This window comes from Helianthus annuus, chromosome 7 (genome assembly GCF_002127325.2).
Source record: "Helianthus annuus cultivar XRQ/B chromosome 7, HanXRQr2.0-SUNRISE, whole genome shotgun sequence".
Taxonomy (NCBI): Eukaryota; Viridiplantae; Streptophyta; class Magnoliopsida; order Asterales; family Asteraceae; genus Helianthus; species Helianthus annuus.
In genome coordinates this window covers 94,627,326-94,653,210 of record NC_035439.2, presented here as the reverse complement: position 1 = coordinate 94,653,210, position 25,885 = coordinate 94,627,326, and the positions used below count along the sequence as shown (strand labels likewise).

General features: G+C 36.6%; 2 protein-coding genes across 3 annotated transcripts; one reads left to right on the top strand and one right to left on the bottom strand.

Moving 5' to 3' along the window:
* The first annotated feature begins 273 nt into the window (after positions 1 to 273).
* Positions 274 to 5,777, top strand: LOC110868154 (U-box domain-containing protein 5). The gene is made up of 7 exons (XM_022117245.2): positions 274 to 826; positions 1,192 to 1,279; positions 1,383 to 1,568; positions 1,665 to 1,772; positions 2,545 to 3,602; positions 4,108 to 4,867; positions 5,481 to 5,777. Exons 2-6 carry the CDS (start codon positions 1,223 to 1,225, stop codon positions 4,865 to 4,867), a joined length of 2,169 nt encoding a protein of 722 aa, XP_021972937.1. The 5' UTR covers positions 274 to 826; positions 1,192 to 1,222; the 3' UTR covers positions 5,481 to 5,777.
* Positions 5,778 to 9,769: 3,992 nt separating this feature from the next.
* LOC110868153 (tubby-like F-box protein 5) lies at positions 9,770 to 13,131 on the bottom strand. Of its 2 annotated transcripts, none has more exons than XM_022117243.2 (5): positions 12,809 to 13,131; positions 12,023 to 12,410; positions 11,855 to 11,942; positions 11,592 to 11,721; positions 9,770 to 10,604 (listed from the first exon to the last, which is right to left on the bottom strand). In XM_022117243.2, exons 2-5 carry the CDS (start codon positions 12,380 to 12,382, stop codon positions 9,935 to 9,937), a joined length of 1,248 nt encoding a protein of 415 aa, XP_021972935.1. In that variant the 5' UTR covers positions 12,383 to 12,410; positions 12,809 to 13,131; the 3' UTR covers positions 9,770 to 9,934. The 2 variants fall into 2 exon arrangements, with proteins under 2 accessions (XP_021972935.1, XP_035831627.1); XM_035975734.1 differs by lacking the exon at positions 12,809 to 13,131 and adding an exon at positions 12,737 to 12,778.
* Positions 13,132 to 25,885: the final 12,754 nt, after the last annotated feature.

Below are 25,885 nucleotides of genomic sequence, written 5' to 3'. Positions count from 1 at the left end.
TTCCATATCGCCTGATAGTGTTAATAACCAAACACGTTACTATTTACCCAATAATTGTACCAAAATATCTAAAAGTTTAAAAGAAAAAGATGAAAATCATAAAAGTTACATAACCATAAGGACCCATATGGACCATATGTTCAAAATAACTCTTATATTCAACTTATGGTGTTGTGTCAACCTCTATACTTTTCCTCTGTTTGAGACTAATATCTATCTATCCTATCCAAGCTCAAGGTGGTAGACCCACATCACATCCCCACCTTCAATCCCTTTAAGATACCAATATTAATAGCTGACCCCATGAAAAGACTCTCTTTAGTTTCTTTGTGAAGCTTTTCACCCTCTTGTGCTATTTTGCTACTAAAAAGATTATTCTTTTACCTTCTTTTCCGGGTACCTTTAGCTACACAACAACTTTCTTGATGTTTCTAGGGTTCTTCTTCTTCCTCACCAACTCTTAGATTTTGTTGACCTTTCTGGGATTGTTTGCTTTGACCATGCCACTTGTGGTCTAATCCCTTGAGGGTTTTGTTTGGCAGGAAAAAAAATTCAAATTGGGGGTGTTTGGATAAGGAAAAAGGGGTTGAATTTCTGATTTAGCAGCCTGTTTATGATCAAGAAAGCTTCTTGTGTACTGTTTCTTGATTTTCTTTGAAAAAATTCAAGATTCCCATGAGGGTTTTTAAAAAAGATTGAAACTTTTACATCTTTGGTGCAATTCTGAATTGGGGTTTTTCAGTTTTTTCTCATCTTTGATAAAGAAGAATTTATAGGTTTTTTAGTGTATCCAGCTAATCAGAATTTTGGTGATCAGAATCAATAGGTAAGATTCTTCAGTGTTTTTTTTTTATTTTTTATTTATTTATTTATCTTTGTGGAGGGTGTGTGAGTATCATTGACAAAAACAACAAATTACAATGAAGTGTTTCTTATTTCTTATGCTCATGAGGGTTTACAATTTAATATTTTTGTTATTTCTTATACTCAAGAACTGCTACAGAGACAGGTCTTATGTTAATCTCACTCTTGCAGATTCTTGTATTTCAATTGGATTATCACTTAGATTTTGTTAATTTTATATTGGTTCATATATTGTTTTATGCCCATAAATCACAATCAATTCATTTTAATATTCTTTTTCCCAATTTTGGTGAAAAACTTATGTTTTAACTTTCAATATCTTTGCAGGATTAAGAATTAACATATCCATTTTACACTAATGGGGACTGATGTTACTGAAGTTGTGGAGAAATTGCCATCACCAAGTGACATTAAGGTACAAATCTCTTACTAGTTATGAACTTATGATAAGTTATTAATTTACCGTTATATTACCGCGTTCAGAGCTCATATGTTATATAATATATCGGTGAGATCAGGTGCATAAGGTTATGTGCACGGAGTTACTAAAGATTGTCGATCGGGTCGATAAGATTTTCCCTGAAATAGAAGCTGCGAGGCCTCGGTGCTCGTCGGGGATCCAGTCACTTTGCTTGTTAACTAAGGCCATCGATAAAGCCAAATCGTTGATTCGAGACTGCTGTGAGTCGAGTAAGCTCTACTTGGTATGTGTGTTAAAGAGATTATTATTTTTTTGTATGATATGTCAGTTGGGATTTTCTTATTTTGACATTTGATTTTCTGATCTTGGATGTGTGCAGGCGTTGACGGGAAGTACGGTTTTGTCGAGATGTAAAATATCGAAGAATTTGCTTGAACAGAGTTTGAGTCAGATCCAAAGCATGGTTCCTGTGATGCTTGCATCAAAGGTTGGTTGATTTATGTGATATTTTGTTAGTATATAATATAAGGTATATCGCTAACAACGTTCATGGAACGAGATTATGGCAAACGCATGTTAATTCCGTAGTTTGGGCTTGTGATTTTGTTTCCGTCATATTCCAAGATTTGATCTTTTATTAAGCTCCATTTGTTGATGTTGATTGTTTTTTTTTTTTTTAATTTTATCATATGCAGTGTTGTAAGAATCGCTAGGCACTAGACTGCTAGTCGGCCGGTAGGGTACCGACTAGCGATTAATTGGATTGGGATTTTATATTTAATTTTCAGTTTTATATGTATATACACACACTTTTATATGTATTTTTTAAGCAGACATGTTTTAACACCTACGACCCATATTTTTAAGTAGATATGATTAATTGCCGGAATTTACAGGTTTTTGTCAAGATTCTGGCCGGAATCGCTAGACTGCCACCGATTTTTGCCAATTAGGACTGGCTTTGACCACTGTTGACCTTCTACAATTAACCGATTAGATAAAAATTACCCGCTGAACCTCCGACTAGCGATTAATCTGCGACTAATCGGAGGCTAGTCGATTTTTACAACCATGCTTATATGTTATTGAAAATAAGTTGTTATGTATAAAATATATAGTTTTAATAATATAAAGGGAGTGTTCCTTTGGGTCACATTTATTTTGTTAGTTAAACACTTGAACATATCCAAACGATCCATATGAAATATTTGTCGATCTAAAATGCTTGTCTCACTTTTGTGTGAAACTATTGCGTGCAGATATCTCATATCATTGGGGAGCTTCGGAGGGTCAAACTTAACTTAGATCCATCAGAAGAAGAAGCCGGGAAAGCCGTTAGATCATTACTCGAAGCATACCGAACGAGAAACCTTTCAGAAGATAGATCTGACAACGAGTGGATTCAAATAGCTACGCAAAAGCTTCAAATTACATCGCAAAAGGCACTTTTAATCGAACGAAGATCTATGAAAAAACTCGTAAGAGAAATTACCGACGGAAACAACAAACAACAAAAGAAGCAGATTTTATTACACCTTTTAGATTTGCTTAATAAGTACGGAAAGTCAATCGCATATGGACGCGTAGAGACCGATAACAGTGTACAAGATCAAGATTACGATTCTCAAACGGTTGACTTTCATGTTGACCGTGAAAAGAGTGAAAAAGATATGTTCGGTGCACCGCCAGAAGAGTTTAAGTGTCCGATTTCTCTCAAGATAATGTACGATCCGGTTATTATTAGTTCGGGTCAAACGTTTGAAAGAATGTGGATACAAAAATGGTTTGACGAAGGTCACGACGTATGTCCAAAAACGAAAAGGAAATTATCGAACTATTCAATGATACCGAACACTGCCATGAAGGATTTAATCTTGAAATGGTGTGACACGTACGGAATCACGGTCCCGGATCCGTTTATTCAGCTGCCGAATCATGTTAACACGTGGGAACATTCTACTACTTCGGTTAATAGTTTGAGTTCCATGTATAGTCTTCAACTTCCGGTTGATTACAGTAGTGTTTCACTGAGTTCTTTAGATAACAGCCGAGTTATTGAAGTTGTCGAAAATAGTCGTGAATTTGATGTTGAATTATCTCAAGAAATTGATGATGCGCTTCCGTGGGAGTTTCAATGCAAGTTTGTACAAGATCTCGTGACCCGTTTGAAAGATGATGATCAAGCTTGTAGCTTTATTATGTGTGAGAGTTTGGTTGGATCGCTTGTGAAATTTTTGATGGTCGCACGTGATGAAAACGATGTGAAAGCTCAGAGGAGTGGATGTTTGTTGTTGCTAATTTTGGTTACCAAATGCAGGTACTAATGCTTCCTCATAAAATTTAGAGTAAAATGCCATTTTCGTCCCTGGGGTTTAACTAGTATTGCGACTTTCGTCCAAAGGTTTGTTTATCCAAAAGGTTTGAAATCTTGCCATTTTTATCTGGCTTGTTAACTCCATTCATTTTTCTCTGATAAGTCAGGGGTATTTTCGTCTTTTTGTTAACGTAAAGGGCAATTCGGTCTTTTTACATTTTATGTAAAAAGACTGAATTGCCCTGTAAGTTAGCAAAAAAGACGGAAATAACCCTAAGTTAACGGAGAAAAATGGATGGAGTTAACGAGCCGGATGAAATTGGCAAGATTTCGAACCTTTTGGATCCAGATGCGGAAAAACAAACCTTTGGATGAAAGTCGCAAAACTGGCCAAACCTCAGGGACGAAAATGATATTTTACTCTAAAATTTATTTCTCGATTTTGGGTGTTTTGTAATTAGAAAATAAAAAATTTAATTCTTTTTTTTCCGTTTTTTCTTCTTTGCAGGAGTATAAAATACTTGAGCAAAGATGCATACCAGTTAATATCCGAGTTTCTTGAATCAGAAGTAACCGAAGAAGCTCTTGCCATTATCGAAGAGTTGTCGTCCCACGAAAAATGCCGATCCGAAATTGCATCCTCGGGTTCTCTCACTTATATTTTCAAGATTCTTGATACCCAACCGAGAGAAATTCAAACACGGGCCCTCAAGATTCTCTTTAACTTGACTTCAACTAGAAACGTTTGTAATTTAATCGTTTCGTCAGAACTAATCCCTAAACTGGTCACGCTTTCTGAAGACGATGATTCAGTTTCAGTATACTGCATAGCGATCTTGACGAAATTATGTGGAAATCCGGATAATAAAAGCATTATTGCGGAGACGAAGGGGTGCATATCGTTAGTCGCTAAAGTTCTCGAGAGTGAAGGGTGTAAGGAACAAGAACAGGCGTCGGAGATTCTTCTTTCGTTATGCTCTCAAAGCATTCAATATTGTCGGTTGGTGATGGACGAAGGGGTGATTCCTTCGTTGGTTTCGATTTCGATTAATGGAAATGATAAAGGGAAAGCTAAAGCGCTTGAACTGCTTCGGCTTTTGAGAGATGCGGAGCTTGAAGATTATGTGGAAGAACCGGTTGTCGCTACGGTTTACGATGGTTCAAAGGATTCGTACGGTTTGCATGCGGAGAAGAAGACGTCGTCTAAAGCTTCACGGATTATATCCAAGTTTCCATTTATTTCCAGAACGCAAAAGAGGAAAGTATAGGTAAGAATAAGTCTTTACTTTTTAATAATTCAAATCGCTTCATCGCTTAGGGGTGCTAAACGGGTCATGTTCGCGGGTTCAACCTGAACACGAAAATTTTAGACTAACCCGAACACGGCCCGAACCTGAAAATCACGTATGAACCTGAACATGCCCCGAATATGCGCGGGTTGACCCTACCATGACCCGTTCAACCCATTTTTTTAACTTTTTTCACAAATTAATGTATGAAAGTTAAAACTTTACAACAAAAAACACACATGTATATAATACAATCACATTTTAAATTATAAAACCTTATGTCAAGTTCTCTTTTTAAGTTATAATTATGGCATAAAATACACACTTGGTTTAATTTATGACATCAAACATATTGTAAAAAATAAAATATAAATGGGTTAAACAGGTCAACCTGCCAACCTGACCGGGTTGACCCGAACCCGACCCGTTTAGGTAAACGGGTTTGCGGGTTCAACCTGAAACTGACCCTAACCCGTTTAGACTAAACCCAAACCCAAGAATTTCCTGTTAGGTTCGTGTTGTGTCAGAAATTCACTCCCTTAGATAAAACCATGTTCGTCTGATCAAGAACCGCCATGTTTTTTTTTTGCAGGTTTTGCAGTTGTTTGTCTTGTAATAAAACGGGTAGTGTCACTCCCAGTTTTGTTCAGGTTTGTAAATTAAAATCATTTGTGCATACATATATATCGCGTTATAGAATCCCACTTGAGTTCAGATCAACCGTGTTGATTCAGCCTGCTGATAGAAAGTAAAATAGATTTGTACATAGTAAACCGTTGTTTAGCTCGTTGGTTTCTGTAGTTTTTATACATAACTTTTGCTGATTGATTGTTCATTTGTAATATTTTTGGAGGAGTTGCATTGCATGAAGATGAACATTTTTATTTAATTTTTGATCTTAACATTTTAGGATACTAGACATTGTCATAGGCTGCGCGTTGCGGCGGCGGCGAGCCGGCGACGTCTTAGTTGTTTATAGCGTTATGTCCGTTAACAATATGAAAACGTGTGTTTTGATGTAACCGATCTAAAGCATTGCGGTTACAAAAGAAAGAGAATGGAACACAGGTTGGTTCGTTTAGTGAGGGTTCCACCTAATCGATATACCACGCTTACCTTTGTATCAAGACTTAGCGGCGTCAAAACATACAATAACTCGAATTTTATATTGTCAAACGAAAATATATTATATTTGACATGCCTCATTTCCGAACAAATTTTACGTCGAAACGTAGAGCAATTGAAGAAGTACGCATAAATGAACATGAAAACGTATTATATTTGACAAGACTCGTCTAAAAAAAATTATGTGGAAACGTGAATATATATCATTTTTGTTGAAACGTGAATTTATTCCGACATGTACATTAAAATGTTAAAACGTAGATCAACTGAAAACGTATATAAAATAAGCATGAAAACACATTATATTTGACCCCACTCATTTCACGTCGAAGCGCGAATTTAGACCGACACGTACATAAAAATAATCATCAGAGAAAATAACTTTTTTTTCCTTTTAAACTAAATAATGAAAATATGGAGGGTAAATTTGAAAGTTAGAACTCAAGGGGGTGAAATGACATTTTATAAAATTTTAAGAAATTGTAGGGGTGTAGATCTCAATTTTAAAACTCTAGGGACTATTTATATCATTTTTGAAATTTGGTAGGTTTTTTTTTTTTTTTTTTTTTTTTTTTTTTTTTTTTTTTGTAATCTTGTGGTGGCAAAGCACCGACCATTCATTTTAGGGTTATTGGATTTTAATAATCCTAAGTTTCATCAGTTGGCCAATAATAATCCCAACATTAAAAATTCCCTCCAATAATCCCAACTTTTAAAAGTTTGGCCACCATTGATCCTTTTCTAACATAGGTGCACTTAAATCAATTAAGGAGTCTCTAGGTGTAATTGAATCTATTGAGGAGACCAAATTCTTATATGTTCGAAAATGATCAATGGCGGCCAAACTTTTACAAGTTGGGATTATTGGAGGGAATTTTTAAAGTTGGGATTATTATCGGCCAACTGGTGAAACTTAGGATTATTAAAATCCAATAACCCTTCATTTTAAGGGTAAATTTGAAAGTAGAACTTAAGGGGGGTGAAATGACATTTTATTAAGTTGTAAGAAATTGTAGGGGTGTAAATCTCAATTTTAAAACTCTAGGGACTGTTTGTAACATTTTTGAAATTTGGTAGGTTTTTTTTTTTTAATCTTATGGTGGCAAAGCACCGACCATTCATTTTAATAGATATAGAAATGTTCATGATATGGTTCAGACTTTCAGATCAAATGGCCAGAAAAGAGATTAGGAACTTGAGAGAAAATAGAATAGAATTTAGACTCTTAATTCATCTGCATATTTCATTTCAACGAGAATATCCCTTTTAAAGGATTACAAAACATAAGAAAATAGAAAACATGGGGATCATGGGATAAACCACTTCCTCCTTCTTCGACCCACTACCTAGTACCTACCTACCGACATAAGTGGAATTCAACATAACTGGATGATGACGTAGACTTAGTAAATAACATGCAACCTAATAAACATGCAACAAAATAATTAATATGCAGACTTTGAAACGTGGGTAGTGAACATATCAGTTCATACGACTTTGTTTTGGTTATCTATAACTAGAACCCCTGTAATGCGTCATTGATATTGAGTGTACCTATCCACACACTCATCTCACTATCTACACACTCAAAAAGGTGATTTTTGTCTTTACATGCACACCCTGCAGTGTCGAACTGTGGTCAAAACGAGACGTTTTGGTCCAATTAACCAGATAAAGACTGACGGGTGTCTGACGGGTCTGTTGACCGGACCAAAACGTTGAGCTTTGGCCGCGATTTGGTCCTGTCAACCAGACAAAAGACTGATACCCGGTCTGGTTGACAGGACCAAAACGCGGCCAAAGCTCGGCGTTTTGGTCCGGACAACAGACCCGTCAGTCTTTGTCTGGTTAATCGGACCAAAACGCCCCGTTTTGGCCATAGTTCGACACTGCAGGGTGTGCATGTAAAGACAAAAATCACCTTTTAGGTGTGTAGATAGGCAAAATTGGTGTGTGGATAGTTTGGCCCTTGATATTTTAGGCTAAACATTTAATGTTTGCATCGTCACTCAATGTGACGTTTGTGTTGTGGTTCCAACTGGTATCGATTAGCCAAAGAAAATATTGAGAAAACCAGATAATTTAGTGAGAATTCTTTTGATAATTTTTCTACATACTCTATTAATGAAAAGAGCATTCCTTTAAATTTAAAAACCCTTTTGGAATAAATACAAGATATGAATTTATTACTTCTATTTGAGAAAACTGGACTTTAGTCCCTTTTGGAACCATGTATTACACAAATACTATGAAGTAAATACATATTACTAAATTATCTGCCAAATTGTCAGTGAATTACTATAAATAATGTGTTATACTACAAGTAATTTATAATCATTCTTTGAAAAATAATAACTAGAGGAAGCTTTTGTGATAAATAAGTAAATTTTCCTAGGGGTTGAAATAAACAATCCGCAACTGAAATAATCGAAAAAACCGAACCCAAACAAAAACTAACAGTTTGGTTTTGTATTCCATAAAACTGAGATTTAAGCTTTGGTTTTATATTTTCTGAAACCGAAGACATTTTGTTTTATTATGTTTGTTATTGAAATTATGGATTATAATTTTTATTTTGAATGTTTAAGTAATTTAGAAACATTCAAAAAAAGAGTAGTTGAAAAAATTTAGAGCCAAACGTGTAATTATCAATTAATCGTTAGCTAAAAAAGTAAGCCCAATTAGTTAAACCCAAATTCATTATCTTGGGCTATTTTTTTCGTCCTAAATATTTTAAACCCCAATAGTCAAAAGCGGAGTCGATCTTCAGAATCGAAGAGTCGAAATTGGTGCAAATTAGCGAGTCCAAACAAAGAAAAGAAAAACTTGTGTCCGTAAAACTTGAACGTGAGCACGCGTACATGGGACACTTGAAAACAGTAGAAAGACAAAATGATTTAAAAATCTTGTGTGAGCCGCAAGCCCATCTCGACGAACCGTTTAAGTCGGTCGTAATTCAACAAGAGCGCGAGATTTGCGAAAGGTGGGGTTGAGAGATGCCACCCATTTAATTTAAGTTTTTTTTTTTGAATGTTTAGTTGTTTTTTTTCTATGTAATTTATGTTTTAATTTTAATGAAATTTATAATTTAGTGTTTTATTGTTAATTTCTAATTTAAAAAAAAATAAAAAAAGTTGTGAGTGATGGAATTCCATCACTAGTGTCTAGTGATGACCAGTGACCATTGCCACTAAAAAAAACTTGTGAGTGATAGAATAGTGGTTTATGATATGGCGGAACTTGATTGGATGTTTGTGAGTGATGGAATTTTTGCAAGTGATATCACCCTCACTCCCCTTATGCAGTAGGATCATAGTCTAGCTTAGCTAGAGCCGACAATATTGGGAATGGCATGCTTAGAGAAACCATCATACGTAGTGAATGGGACACCCGCGACTAAATCAATTGAGGGCTCACCCCTACGCCCCCACGCGCGCGAGAGGGCTCACACCTACGCCCTGGCGCCCCACCTGTAGTGGTGTTGACGCCCACGTTGCCAGCTTGGAAGGGGCTCACGGCCTCTTCACGTTTCCCACAATACACCGTCTAAACTTCACACTTAAAAACTTGCACTTTGAAGTTTGATCCCATGTTCGTTTCTATAGGCATAGGTTTACTTGACCAACAACATTCAAATCTAAATCCTTGTCAGAATTATTAAGCATATTTTTTGATTTCATAACATTGATTTTCACCTAGTCCCTGACTATACATAGACAAACTAGTTTATCATAGGACCTGACCCGGCTATGAATATTGAACAAAATCGCGCTAAAAGATTGAAAAACACAAATTTTAAATAACAAAACACATGTTCACCATAACTACAAAGAGTAACTACTCCTCTTGCATCCAACGTTATATCAAATTTTACAGAAATACAACACTGACCTGACACGATAACTCACAACAAGATTCATGTCATTCGCAAGCCGGTTTTGTATCAAAGCTGCTAAGGCAGATCGCAAACGCTTGGTAGGCAGAAATCGGGTACCGATAATCCATCGTAAATATATCTTGTCCAATTTTCCCAAATTGTAAAATCACCTTGTTTTGCTCCGCATCCGACACATTATCAGAAGAACCAACAGAAGCTACCAACTGAAAATTCTTCACCGAAGCCACCGTAACACGTCCTTTGAAATTCAAACACCAACACTGTAATTGTTCATGCCACCTTGGCGATTTGTTCTTAAGGACCAAATAGTCATTACACGCGTCACCAGGTAACGGTTTTTCTTTCACTAAAGGTGATGATAATGGTAATGATAATGATGATGATAATGATGACGACGTTGAGGGAAGAAGATTTTCTTGCGGAAATGATTTTGGAGTCGGAGCGGTGCCGCCTTCTTGAATTGACGAAATGGGTATGTAATGCAATGAACAATTCATTCTTCTCGGCCCACGCGTGCGTAGTACATTCAGCTCGTAGGAAATAGTGGCAATGTTGTAATTACATGCCGGTAGTCGAGGAGATACTTGCTTTGTGTGAAATCTTCGACTTGAACGGCTGTGATTAGCTTGAAACGCTTCATCGTTTGGAGGCTGGCTATCGTAGATGCTGAATTTGGTTCCGAGAAAATTAGACCTGTTAAAGAAATAAGATTCTGATTATCATGATTTGAACTTCTAACCTTTTAATAATTATGTATTTATCAAATATGTAAAACCCATTTATATTATAAGAAAGAATGAAATTCAGCAGTAACTTCAACTTCAAAGGTATATATATATAGAGTGAGAATCCATTAGGAACTAGCATTTATGGCGAGTTGTGAGAACTAGAGAACGTGGCCTTACAAAGGGTTTTTTCAAAAAAATATTTTATCAAGAATCCTAAAAAATAACTTTCCAAAAAAAAAAAAAAGTTTTTGTTGATTTACAAGACCCGTAAAAAACGCTTACAAGTGATGCAAATTCTGATGTCAGCAGCTTTTTACAGCGGCGTAAAAAGGATGAAAACGCCACTTCGATTTTTTTACAGTTGTGTTTGTAACATTTTAATCTAGGTGTGCAAAAAATGAAGGCAAAACTCACACGGAAAGTCGGAGTTCTCTAAGTTCTCACAAGGCAAGGGGGTTTTCTCTTGATCTTGATCCTATATATACACACACACACACACAGGGGAGGGTTATCTTGAGAACGCCAAATATTGTGCGAATTGTGAGAATGAATGAAACAACCAATCAAAACCATTTTTTTAATATAAATCTCATTGTAATTAAAGTACAACATCAAAAAAGAAATTTACAACATCAAATAGTTCATTTCTCCTCTCAAATTCGCTCTTATTAGATTTTTTACACATGTGTAAATATAACAAATTTACACGTGTCAATGGCAAACTTACACATGTGTAAATTTTCTTTATTTAAGAATTCACGTAAATTTAAATGTGTAGATTAAATTTCTAACATTGTATTCAAATAATAATGATAAGTGATTTTTTTTTTTGAATTTGAACTGTTTTTGACCAAGTTCTCGCGGTTTTTTCATTCGTTCTCACAATATTTAGCGTTCTCATTTAAATCTTCCCCTATATATACATAATGATCTTTTGGTTGCGAAAACTTGCCTCAGTTTCCCGACATACGTAGAACTAGCGCGTGAAAAATCATCCGCCACTAACGAGATCAAAAATTCTGTACTTGTTGCCCTACGGATTCTTTTAGCAGCCAACAATAACTTATCACTCTCGTCTTCAGCTATAAATCAAGTACCAAATAAATATAATTTAGTTTGTGTATGATCGATCATCTAAATACAATATATTCAAGGCAAACACAGAGTTCTTAACTCTTAAGCACATTATACACTTAAAAAAGGATAATTACTAACATGGAGTCAGCCCGTAGTACAAACGAAAAGTGGAAGTTGCTCGATCTCTTTTTATGTAGCACTGAATTGGAGAATCACGAGGACCGGGCTATTTCAGAAGTTAAAAAGATAAAACATTTAGTAACCTAAACATCAAAATCTTCAAAACAACAGCTTTAACATTCTAACCTGCTTCAACGAAATAGGAAACGTTAACCTCCCGCATTCTTCCGGAGTCTTAACAATCTCCTTCGTAACATCTCTCCACGGCTTACAAACCGACGCACAATAAACAACCGTCGTTCGTGCCGGCCACGACGTCTCACTCTCTTCAACCCTACGGATTATATCCAACAACAATTCAGGAGGCAAGTGAGCCCACCGACCTTCGGTAGTACACTCCGGCGCAACCAAATCAGGTACAACATGCGCTCGAGTACAATTCCGCCACTGCTTCTGCTTCCCTTCACCCCCTCTCCTTCTCGACATACTCCCGATACCATCCGTCGTCATCTCTTTCAACTCGCGCACAATGTTCTTAAACGACATCTTAATCTCAACACCTCAATTTGAAACCCTAGAAATGAATCAATAACTTTTAATCATTATCATTATATGTTAATATATAACACTAATAATAAGCATATAATAGATCTCATCCTAGGGTTTCTTAGCACACAGAATTGGAAAAGCAGACTTTATATATCAATGTGTGAACATAGAAAAGTGCCATATTTGACCAAATTTCCACCAATAATAATAATAATAATAAAATTCATGACCTAAAGTCGTAAATTACTTTGAATCAGTCTTTATTCACACGTTAACACAAACTCAGCTACTGATAACGACTCAATGCGACAAAATCAAACTAAAACATCAATAAATGCATAAATTGCATACGTAATCAGCAATCGGATGAAATTAGGGGTAAATATGCAGCAAATTCAAAGTAAAATATCTTAAATTGCATACCTCATCAGCAATCGGATGAAATTAGGGCTAAATCGGAACAATTGATGTGTGGATAGTAGTTAGTTAGAGTTTGATCGGATGAGTAGATCCGGTTGTTTGCATACTTTTTATTGAGATCGCCGCGATATCCGGCGTGATCGCCGCCGTAGTCTCCGGTGAGGTGTGTTGGATGAAGTGAAAGGGTTGAAGGTAAAATATGATCCGCACAGTGTAGTGAGATGATATTGTGAAATGTATGTATGTATGGCCTACCAGACCACTTATGTAAATCATTACATATATGTCGCGTGCTTATGTGTGTGAGTATGATACTCATGTCTTATTATTGTTTGGATAGGTGTGATTAAAGTTGTTAACGTATTATTTGGGTCATAGAGATGTTGATAAACCGTTGAACCTTGACAGAACGGAAGAAAGTTGGCTGATTTGGCCGGTCTGTTAACGGTTTAAGGTTTGGTTTACGGTTTAAAATTTGAAACCGGTCATGGAACAAACTAGACCAACTAGTTAATAATTATGAGCAATTCATACTTTTTTTTTTTTAATTTGATATAAAAGTATGCTTTTTAGAAAATAAAATTTGTTGGTCTAAAAGTGTAAATCCCACAAATCGAACTCTAAAACTGTTAAACCATTAAAATCAAGGGAGTTTTACATATTTCACCCTCCTAAGCTGTCTTATTATGTATTTCCCTAAACAAAAAAAAAAAAAACAATTACAAATTTCCCCTCTCTAATCCATATATATTACATATTTCACCTTTTCATTAAAATGACTCATATTTATGACTATTTTACCCTTAATGAACTATTAAGGGAAGATTTACATATTTCCCCATTCTAATATCATTAATCAATTACATATTTACCCAATTTATGTAAAATCAACCGCTCAGCTTTGACTAATTACTTTCATGTTTTTTTACTCTTTCCTCGTCCCCTTTTACTTGATGTTGAGTATTGGTGATTCTACCCCATTCTGTCAAGTTGTAACAATAAAAAGTAGGGTGTTAGTAATATTCATATGCATTGATAGGGTGTTAGTAAGAAACCGAAAACAAACAGTTGTAACAATAAAAAGTAGGGTGTTACTAATATTCATATGCATTGAAACAATTAGATTTCTACAAACAGTAGGCTCAGGCTTTTCCTAAACTTGCATTGAAACATGTATGCATTGAAACAATAGACTGATTCATACCCACCGACCCACTATCACACCACAAAAAGAAGTTCATTGTTTTTTCATTTTCTATTTTCTTATTTCTTAACAAACAAATAATACATAATAATATGTAAAACAATAAGAATCGATGCATTAAGAAACAATCACATAAGACTTTTTTCAGCATATTAACTTGAATGACACAAAAACAATAATACTCGATGCGAAATCAATATCAGATGCAAAAACAGCAAGATTCAATGCAAAAAAAAATAATATTAAATGCAAAAACATTAACAATCGATGTAGAAATAATAACAATCAAGTTAATCAGCATACCTGGACTTGCTGGACTTGCTGGACTTGCTGTTGTGCGTACCAGAGGAGAATAGGAAACATCTTGTAAGGTTTGGCAGGGTTCGTGTGTATACTTGGAGAATAGGAAACGATAGCATGGGTTTTACAAAGGTAATTGGGTAATTTCTCAAAAAAAGGGAAATATGTAATTGTTTTTTGACAAAATTGCACAAATCAACCTTTATGTTATACCTAAACTACACTTCATACCTTTCACTATGAAATCGGCCAAACGCAACCTTTATGTTCATGTTTTGTTATAGGGGTCAACCTTTAACACTAACTTTGTTTAATTTCATGGTTAGGTTACCTCACATGCTTTGCATGTGAGGGTATTATGGTCATTTCATTTATGTTTTTAATCACTCTTATTATATAATAATTATTCTTTTAAGGTAGAGGATCCTGTAAAAAAGGCCTAAAGTGTGAGAAGGATAAGAAAGAATCTCAGCTATTAGATCTTTTGATCTAATGGTTGAGATCAATAGGGACCAAATTGTAAAATATTTTCATTAATTTGGACTGATTTGAAATATCTAGGGGCAATATAGTCTTTTAAACCCACTAGAAATTAGGTAATGCACATGTAACTTCCCCCCGTCTTTTTTAAACGTCAATAACTTTTTGTACGTAACTTTTTTTTAAAAAAAAAATTACACCATAATAACGAGCGTTTTTTTAATCTTTAATATGAGTACCATATTGCTATACTTATATAGAGAAAAAAAATATGTTTCGATCAGATGTTTAGTCAATGAATGGTGTTATATACTTGCTGAATGGTGTTATATACTTGCTGAATGGTTTATATACTTACTGGATGGTGCTATATACTTGCTGATTGGTGTTATATACTTACTGAATGCTGAATGGTGTTATATACTTGCTGAATGGTGTTATATACTTGCTGAATGGTGTTATATACTTACTGAATGGTGTTACATACTTGCTGAATGGTGTTATATACTTACTGAATGGTGTTATATACTTGCTCAATGGTGTTATATACTTCCTATAATTAAGGTGGCGGTTATGGGAAGTTTTTAATTAATTGAATTAATGATAAAATTACTTGTTTACCCTTTTCAATTAATTTAGATCTAATGGCTAAGATTATTTCTAACCTTTCTCACACTTTTGGTCTTTTTTACAATAACCTTACCCATTCTTTTAATATTATTTTTTTCAAAACATACAACCCACCATCCTCCACCTGCAACTATTATCCTCCACCTGCACCATCGAATTGCTACAAAAAAGGGTGAATTCGATATTTGAATTAGAGCACCACGGAATTGCTGCACCACCGAATTCAATGCGATTCATGTTCCAATTTAGTTGAGAATTCAAGATTTGAATTTAGATTATTTCAACTTCATTTTAGATTATTTGAATTTATCCCCCCACGTTCTTTTCGTCTTCAACAAATCCCTAAGAAAACTAAACCTCCTCCCATAGCTTCCTACCAACAGTTCTATTCATTTTTTAATCACCGGTTATTGCAAAACGTTAAGAAGGGTCCTCTCAAATCGCTACTAGCAGCCGCAACACTGGTTAAGCTTACAGGCATGTCAATTCCATCGCCATTTAGATCGCGATTCACCTTTTTTTGCAAAAATTTCGCCAATAATGAAAATACTTTAAAAATGGCATTATTTCTGCCAATAATAATAATAATAATAATAATAATAATAATAATAATAATAATAATAATAATAATAATAATAATAAAACCTCAGAACTCTTTAGGTATATAATGCAATAAGTTAGGTTACCTTTGGACAGAGTGAATTTTTGATTGGGTTTGTTCATACCTTTGGCATCCACCAATACGATCATATCCATAAATATCAGCATGAAAAGTAGGATGATGAAAACCTCAAATATAATTTCTAATTCTAATTTTGTTATCAAATTCACACCTAGAATGGGATTGTTCTCTTTTCGTAAATCAGTATCCAAGTCTAGTAAGATGGTTAATGGTGGGGCTACTGATGGTGAGAATTCGTATGCATTTGTGTCGTTGGATCGGCTGGTCAATTGGAAAGAACTGAGCGTGGAATCGATCAGAAAAGGGAGTGATCTGCAGAAGGAAAGAGAAAGAGATGGGTTTAAGTTTCAAATCTAGGGGAGAGTGAGAGAGAGGGGGGTTGAACTTGCTTTAAAAATATATATTAAATAAAAGACATGAGAAAAGATTATAATACCCTCACATGCTTTGCATGTGAGATAACTTAACCAAGAAATTAAACAGAGTTAGTGTTAAAGGTTGATCCCCGTAACAAAACATGAACATAAAGGTTGTGTTTGGCTTATTTCATAGTGAAAGGTATGAAGTGCAGTTTAGGTATAACATAAAGGTTGATTTGTGTAATTTTGTCTTGTTTTTTTGGTTTGGGGAAATACGTAATAAGGCAACTTAGAAGGGGGAAATATGTAAAAAACCCTAAAATCAATTGATTGGCCAACCCAACCCAATCGATTTTGTTTGTATTTGTTTTTTCAAAATTATAGTTATCAGTTCCGCCCAAAAGTTCTGTCAAATCAATTGAACCTAGTGGTGAGCAAAAAACCGATTAACACAAACCAAATCAATCGACAAAACCAAACCATGCGAAAAACCAACGATTTGATTTTTTATTTTTGAAAAAAGAAGTTTACAGCTTGGTTTTGGTTTTGTATTTTTAGAAATCAAATCGAATTGGATAACCGAAAAGAGCCTTTAATTTTTAGTGTTTGTTATTAGATTTGTGGATTCTAATTTTTATTTTTGAATGTTAAGTACTTTACAATAAAATAACAAATGGTCAAATGGTATAGTCAAAAATTTTAGACCCATATGCGCAAAAAAAATAATCTTTAACTAACAAAAACACTTAGGCCCAAAAACTTCCAACCAAATGTCAAAACCAGAAAATCTTAAAACAAAACGGTTTAAAAAACCCAAAAACTAATTTTTTGGTTTTCAATTCAGTTTAAAACGAAAACTGACTCATAGACGCCCTTAGTCAAACCTTAACTATGAACACCCCTAATTTGGGATAGTGGAATCAAATGGACAACATTTTTCTTTATTTGTAATTATATTTCTAATTCTAGTATGAGAATTTATATGTAGACAGGCTGATTAACGTGCAAGACCCTTTATTGTGTGGTGCGTACGCAATAACCACAACCACACGATCTGATACAATCTTATCTTGATTAAATGCGGTGGCACGATCGTAATAAGCAAAGATTGACATACAAATTGAATAGAAAAGGACATAATTGTCATTTGCAAATCTCTAATTTATCCCGGTAACTTAATTGTGAGATTCAGAAACTGAATACCATCTTAGGAGCGGAATTCTAGCCCTAAAATCTCACATTTACTTCTTTTGAATCAACACACATCTCTTATCGATTCCGATTCTACACACAAAAATGTTGAACATGACGATAACACAAGACGGAGGTAATCTTTTCAATTAAGTGCGTATGTTATTTGTTTTTATTTCAAATGATAATTTCCCAAAGTTGAGCTTTCTACTTAACTGAATATCAGCAGACGGAGCAAAGGAAACAATGACAGGCTACAAGCAAAGAAGATGAATCCAGGTTCGTCCTAAAATCCCATAGTTAGGATCATGATAACGTGCGTTTGTCTTCTTATAACATGTGATTGTTCTTTATTTAGGGGTTTGATAACATGCGGTTCTTATTCTATAACACGCGCCTAACAATTGTACAAATAAAATCTGTAACATGCGACTAATGTCTTGATAACGAGCGACTGTTTAGATTTATAGCGTGCGTCTGCTTCCTATTTAGGGATTTGATAACATGCGGCTAACAATTGTACAACCAAATCTATAACACCCGGCTAACGTTTTTGTAACGTGCATCTATTAACATTTATAACATGCGTTTGTTTTTCGTGTAGATATTCCTGATGATGATGATGATGATGATGATGATGATGATGATGCTGATGATGATGATGATGATGACTTTGAATAGCCAAATAAGAAGTGGAAATTTCAAAAATCTAATAAGAAGCAAAAAAGGTCCATAAACAAACTGATGATGATGACGACTTTGAAAAGCCGGTTAAGCATAAAAACAAACAGTCCAAAAACAAAAAATAGTTAATAAATTAGAGCCAAATAGGAAGGAGCCTAGGTCTTTTGTTGAATATTACCACGAAACATTGATGCTAGGGTTGGCACCTTCGGTTTTCATGGAGGTCATAAGAAAAATTACACCAACACAAGTTGTAGATGTGAAGAGCATAGGGTTTGGATATGTTCTAGATATGAAAAATTATGAGTTGTTACCTTTGAGATGTTATTGGCTTTTCCTTTGTGAATGGGGTTGTGATTTATATGTTAATTTTTCTAAGCCTATGGTGTACTATATATTGTGTGTTGTTGATTTTGTTAGTTTGTTGTTTTGTCATACGACTTGGCGAACTTTTTGCAGCCATGACAGAATTATGAGTTGTTACTTATGAAATGTTTTTGGGTTTTGCTTTGTGAATGAGAGTGTGATTTACATGTTAATTATTATGACCAAATGTGCTAAACATAGTCTATAAAAACTAACTAATTTTAACCCTAAACTACACATTCTAAGTTTTATATTTATAACTAAGACTCTCTAAAAACCTAGATCACACAATCGACAAGTGTACCGGTCAATGTAGTAAAACTTAAGTAAGTCCGAGTATCGAATCCACGAGACTCTATTAACTACGTTTACTAAACTTGACTAAATTACTAGACTGACTCGACTTAAATTTTTTTAAAGTAAACTGCAGGGTTTGGATAATTTTGCCAAATCCATCCAAAAATATTTTTTTTTCCTCTCATCTGGACCCACTGAGGTTTGTAATTTCTTGTCAAATCCAACCAAATTTCTAACACTACTAAAATTCAATGTTAAATGGGGGGGGGGTATTCTCGTCATTCTCATTATTTATTTAATATTTCTACTTTTTTATTATTTACTACTGTTATTTGATTTTCACATTATTGTATAAAAATATTGAAACATGTGTTAAAATTCAAGCAAGATTAAATATGCATATACGACAAGTTATTCCAACCAAAGTTTTTTACTTTAACATTAAAAACACATATAATCCATAAACCGATAAGAACAAATCAAAACATCATGTATTCGTCTTAACCTAGGTATCGTTAAGTGCTTAGACTAGCATAATAGAAGTCTTAAAAACGTAAACATTCATAACAAAGAGTGTAGAAGACATAATTGAAAGTATAAGTAACGAAGAACGCAACACCCGGAATGCAAGACCCGAAGCAATCACAATCCCGTGCTTGAAAGCTTTCAACTTTATGATTCCTAGCTCTCACAATCCCTGATTCAACTCTCCAATTCGTCTTAGGGTTCAACAGTTTTTATCTTTGAACTTTAAATTCGTATTTATATCATAAACATGAACAATCCCAAACCCTAATCAGCAATTTACTACAGTTTAACCCCATCGCATCACGTGGCGGAGATTCCTCTTGAGCCCGCGCTACGCGGCGCTTCACTTTGACCGACTTTGACTTTTACCTCATCGCGTCACGCGGAGATCACTCCTTCCCCTAGTCGCGCGACGCGACAAGGCCCTTTTCCTCGATTCTCATGCCCGTTATCCTCCCGATCACACACGACTCGTCCGGAGGCTCGGTTTTCCTCATATTTGTCACACCCCAACCGATGGCGGAATCATCGGGGCGCGGCACTGAGCGAAACAGATTGTCCATGAGTATCCATAACAACTATTCATTACCAAATAATTAAACGTTATGTCCCATACCACAACATATCTAAACAAACAGTTATTACAAATAATTGTCTCATAAACCAAATACTGTTCCGACAACTCAGATTTTATTTAATTCGTTTGTTTCTAAGACTTCGTCCTAGCTTGATTCCCACATAGCAGCAAAACATCCTAAGCACCTGCCACATACGTTAAAATAAAGTCAATACACATAGTGTAAAGATGAGCATACAAGTTTGATAATAGTGATAGTGTTCGAAATCGTTTACGCATAACCAGCATGTAACATGTACAAAGTGAAGGCAAGTAGGTTATCGACAAAGAAATATGCACAGATGTGACTTCGAGTTGTAGAATGCGCAACACATATCCCCATTGGGACACGTGAAGTAAAGCCCTAAACAACCCCTGTCCACGACAGGTGCTGAATCCAAACTATAGTACTATCGTTGCTAAGGTGTCAGACAACAATCACTGTGTTAACATAACATACAAGCATTCATCGAATAACACGTAGCATGCAATAACGGTCAGCGTATAAATAGTGTTTGCGTTGTGTGTCGATTGTGTTTTAGAATAAGTAATGTATGTAACACCCAAAAGTGCGTAATGCAAAAAGGGTTCGAGTATACTCACAGATAGCGTTTAACAAGTAAACACTATCTTGGATTAAAGGGAACACTGAGAGATTAGCCTGAACATTTAACAATAGCATAAAGATGAGCGGCGCGTAAAACGGTGAGAAGTGAGTAAGTGTCGAGTGGCAATCTGATCGGATGGCTATCCGATCGGTTAACCATTCGATCGGATGTCAATCCGTTTGGATGGTCATCCGATCGGATGGCCATTTGATGGGATTGACATCGTTTGGTAAGGATGTGTTTGTGTATGATGGCTTTGAAGTTTTTGTTGTAGCATTTTGAAAACAGAGAAGTATCTCTACCCTTTAGGTCGATCGATCGAACGGTCGTTCGATCAGATAGCGATCCGATTGGTAGGACACTTAGTGAGAACAAGTTCACAGCAAGATGGTCACTCGATCGGATAGCAATCCGATCGATTGACAATCCGTTAGCTACTCATGATCTTTAAAAATTATGAAAATGGTTAAGTGTCGAAGTTCCAAAAGTCAAATGATCGGATGGTCGTTCGATCGGATGGCTATCCAATCGAGCGGCAATTTGTTCAACCTTCAGATCTTTGAAAGTTTGAATAAAAAGTTTAAGAGTGGAACCAAATGCAAGACGATCGGATAGTCGTTCGATTGGATGGCTATCCGATCGGGTGGCGATCCGTCCCAACGAACCTGATCGTCTTGAACCTGATTAATTTTGAGAGTTTTGCAGTTTGCTCGAGACGGTATGACAACGTACTAAACAACGGAACCTCGTCAAGTCCCAAGTCGTTCGATCGGGCAGGAATCACCCTAATCCGATTAGTTGACTGGTTCGTGATGGTTGTTCATGTTTAATCCGAAATCGGTGGTCTCTTTGATAGAAACCAGATCATGAACCAACACATCACTAAGAAAGAGTAGAAGGTCTATACAAGCTCAGATTCTATCGATTTTGAGTCCATTGAGTGTAAAAGAGTTGAAAGAAAGTTAGAAAACCATCTTTCAATCCTTTTAACCACGAATGTGTGTAGATCTATGCGAAAACATTGTTTAATCTTGTGGAAGTCCTTCAGATCTAAGTTGTTCTTGGTGGAATGAGGTCAATACTTGAAGTTCATAAGAACTCCATGATGACATCACCCTAAAACACCTCAAATCCGTTGATTTCATGGTGAAAAGTTGAGATTCAAAAGAGAAAATGATGAAGAAGTGTGTGTAGATCATGGAAGTACAAGATTTAGGTTGAAAACTTACAAGAATCGCGAGAAATCGAGAGAAAGGAGGCTTGAGTGCGGCTGGTCGAGTGAGAGATCTGTCACATCACAAATGATGTGACAGGAGGGTATTTATAGGTTGCCAAAAAGGGAAAGTGCAAGGCATCGAACAACACTTCGATCGGATGGCTACCTAATGTGTGTAAAATACAACATATAAATTACATCAAATGAGGCATAAAACTAACCCTTTTTTAGTACTAATGTTGGAAAAAGTGTGCTTTTGTCTTCCTTTTATATTTTCAGGGTTAAATGAGCATAAATGAACAAAAGAAGCAAAAATGCAGCTAAATCTAACATAAATACAAGAAAAGGAATAAACGTGGCCTGCCCGACCCCTCGACAAAATATTCCCAAGCAAAAACAAGAGATCAGAAGGATGAACATGGCCCCGTGCCCAGCGGACACGGGGCGTGCTCAAGTGTCTGCAGAAAAGACAAAGTTATAGAAGTTTCTATTTCCTAACACGGGGGCGTGCCCAGCTCAACACGGCCGTGGTCAACGCTCAGATTCTCATAATCCAAGCAAATCTTGATTAGGCAGATACGCTTCTATACACGGGGTCATGCCCAGCAGACACGGGGGCGTGTGGAGCTAATACAGACAAACTGCAATTAATAAAGAAAGAGAAAGTGGATGGACACGGGGCCGTGCCCACTGGACACGGGGCCGTGTCCGGGGTTCTGTGCAGGCTATAAATAGAGGTGCTTGGTTCACTTCAAAAGCATCCCTTGGCAAACCACCTCTCTCCCACTTCACCCACACTCCACCACGAGGCTGTGTCCGGGGTTCTGTGCAGGCTGTTGTTTTCGCACTTAAGATATGGAGACATTATCCGTACGGTACCAAGTGCACCATTTACACCGATCACAGGAGTCTCGAGCATATCTTCAAGCAAAAGGAGTTAAACATGCGACAACGCCGATGGGTCGAGCTCTTGAATGATTACGAATGCACGATCAAGTACCATCCGGGCAAAGCCAATGTTGTGGCCGAAGCCCTCAGTCGAAAGGATACTACACCTAAGCGCGTGCGAGCATTACAACTTACCATCCAATATAGTCTTCCTACTCATATACGAGATGCTCAGGTTGAAGCATTGAAAGCAGACATCAGGGCGGAGTCCCTACGTGGATCAAGGAAACGATTAGACAAAAAGAAGACGGCGCTTACTACGTAATAGGGCGCATTTGGGTCCCACTTTATGGAAACTTACGCGAGCTTGTGATGGATGAAGCACATAAGTCTCGTTACTCAGTACATCCTGGTTCGGATAAGATGTACCACGACTTAAAGACTACATACTGGTGGCCTAGCATGAAAGCCCACATAGTAACTTACGTTAGCAAATGTTTAACTTGTGCGAGAGTTAAGACTGAATATCAGAAACCATCAGGCCTACTCCAACAACCAGAGATTCCGACATGGAAGTGGGAGCAAATTTCCATGGATTTCGTTACTGGTCTGCCTAGATCTCAGCGCGGAAATGACACTATTTGGGTGATAGTGGATCGATTGACTAAGTCTGCACACTTTCTAGCTATCAAAGAAATAGACAAGTTCTCTACTTTAGCAGACGTTTACCTAAAGGAAGTGGTTTCGAGGCACGAGGTGCCAACCTCTATTATTTCCGACCGTGATGCACATTTTACTTCTGAACTGTGGCAAGCAATGCACAAGTCCTTTGGCTCACGTTTAGACATGAGCACCGCTTATCATCCACAGACGGATGGGCAGTCTAAACGCACCATCCAAACCCTTGAAGACATGCTTAGGGCATGTGTGATTGATTTTGGCAATGGTTGGGAAAAACACCTTCCTTTAGTGGAATTCTCATATAATAACAGCTACCACACCAGTATCCAGGCCGCTCCGTTTGAGGCATTGTATGGACATAAATGCCGATCACCTCTTTGATGGGTAGAAGTTGGTGACATCCAAATCACAGGCCCAGAACTGGTAGTAGACACAAATGAGAAGATTGCTCTGATACGACAACGAATGGCGGCAGCTCGTGACCGTCAGAAAAGCTACGCTGATAAGAGCAGGAAACCACTCGAGTTCCAGGTTGGGGATCGAGTGCTACTCAAAGTCTCACCTTGGAAAGGTGTGGTTCGTTTTGGTAAACGAGGCAAACTCAATCCGCGTTATGTTGGACCGTTCGAAATCATTGAGAAAATTGGCAAATTGGCTTACAAACTAAACCTACCAACAGAACTCAGTGGAGTTCACAACGTATTCCACGTGTCAAATCTGAAGAAGTGTCTGTCAGATGAGATCCTCATAGTTCCTTTGAAGGAGCTCACAATCGACGATCAGTTGCGATTTGACGAGGAACCAGTTGAAATAACAGACCGGGATGTTAAAGTTCTCAAGCGCACCAGAATTCCTCTTGTTCGAGTTCGTTGGAACTCCCGTCGTGGCCCAGAGTTTACCTGGGAACGAGAAGACCAAATGAAACTCAAGTATCCCCAGTTGTTCGAGAACAGTGCAACCACTACTGAGACTAAAGCTACTGCGGAATTTCGGGACGAAATTCCAAACCATCAGGGGGATGATGTGACACCCCAGGAAAACCACGCAACATAACTAGCTTCCTCAGTGACTACGCGCTAAATTTCGGGACGAAATTTCTTTCAAGTTGGGGATGATGTGACAACCCGAGTTTCCAAGGTCTTTACTTGACACATTACTCGTTTTGTGAATTGTTTTTCGTAATCCTTTACAGTATAACTTGTTTATGATTGTCATGTGTTGATGTAATTTGGCTATAAGCTGCCTTAACTATTAAATTGTGAAATTTGAATATGTGATGTAATTATTAACCTTCGTCACCCACATACTCGACGAACTTGGAACCTCGACGAAGCTAGGAACCTTTGTCATACTCACACTCGACGAACTTGGAACCTTCGCCGGAACAACCACCCGACGAAGCTTGGAGCCTTCGTCACACGCACCTTCGTCGGGCACGGGCTTTGGCCCAAGACTGTTCTGCCGGCCCAACTCCTTTCTCTATATTAAAACTGATTGTTTATCAGTTACGTAAAATTTTCACAAACCCTAGAACTCTCTCCCTTGCATTCGACGGCTGATACCATTCTCTGAAAAACTCTTGTGTGCTCTCTCTCACAACTGGTTAGTCCCATCAGTCGATTCGATTACGTGTTTGTTGTCGTTGTGTGTAGGTAACTTTAATTGTAAATGAGATTGTTTGCTATATGTTTTGGTTACGATTAATGCATGAATGTGATTAGGGTTTTGATGATTCTTGAAATCAATTTGTGTGTTGATTCAAACCCATGTTTTTGTTTAATGTTGTAATCGCGTCGGATAGATCTGATCATCGAATGCATCCATGTTTCAAATCCAATCATAAATGGTTATCTTATGGCTTAGGGTTCATTCTAGATGTTAAGTGATGTGATGGAATTGGGAATGATGATTAGTAGCCTTAATGCTTATTGTACTTGGACAATTATTGTATGGTGATGATAATGGCAAAACTGTTACTGATCGACTAGGGTTCTAGGGGTATTAGATGTTGTAACCGATTGAAACTTGTGTGATAGCATGTATTAGTAAGTTTATTTGGATGATTTAATTCTGCTTTAGTGACTGCTACTGATGGCGATGATTAGGGTTCCTGTGTTTCGTAACTGTTGATGATGGTCATGCTTAACCCAACGAAACCCTTACCCGGCTGTCACACCCCCAAAATCCACTCGCGGAGTATCACCGCTTGGAGGCGTGACTGACTAGGATCAAGCCACCAATCATATTGAACATATCATATAATTAAGAATAGTTTATGAAATCCAACACAACACAATTGGTGTCCAAACAAAACATAGTTTAAGTAGCGGAAGCATAATATGAAAACCCA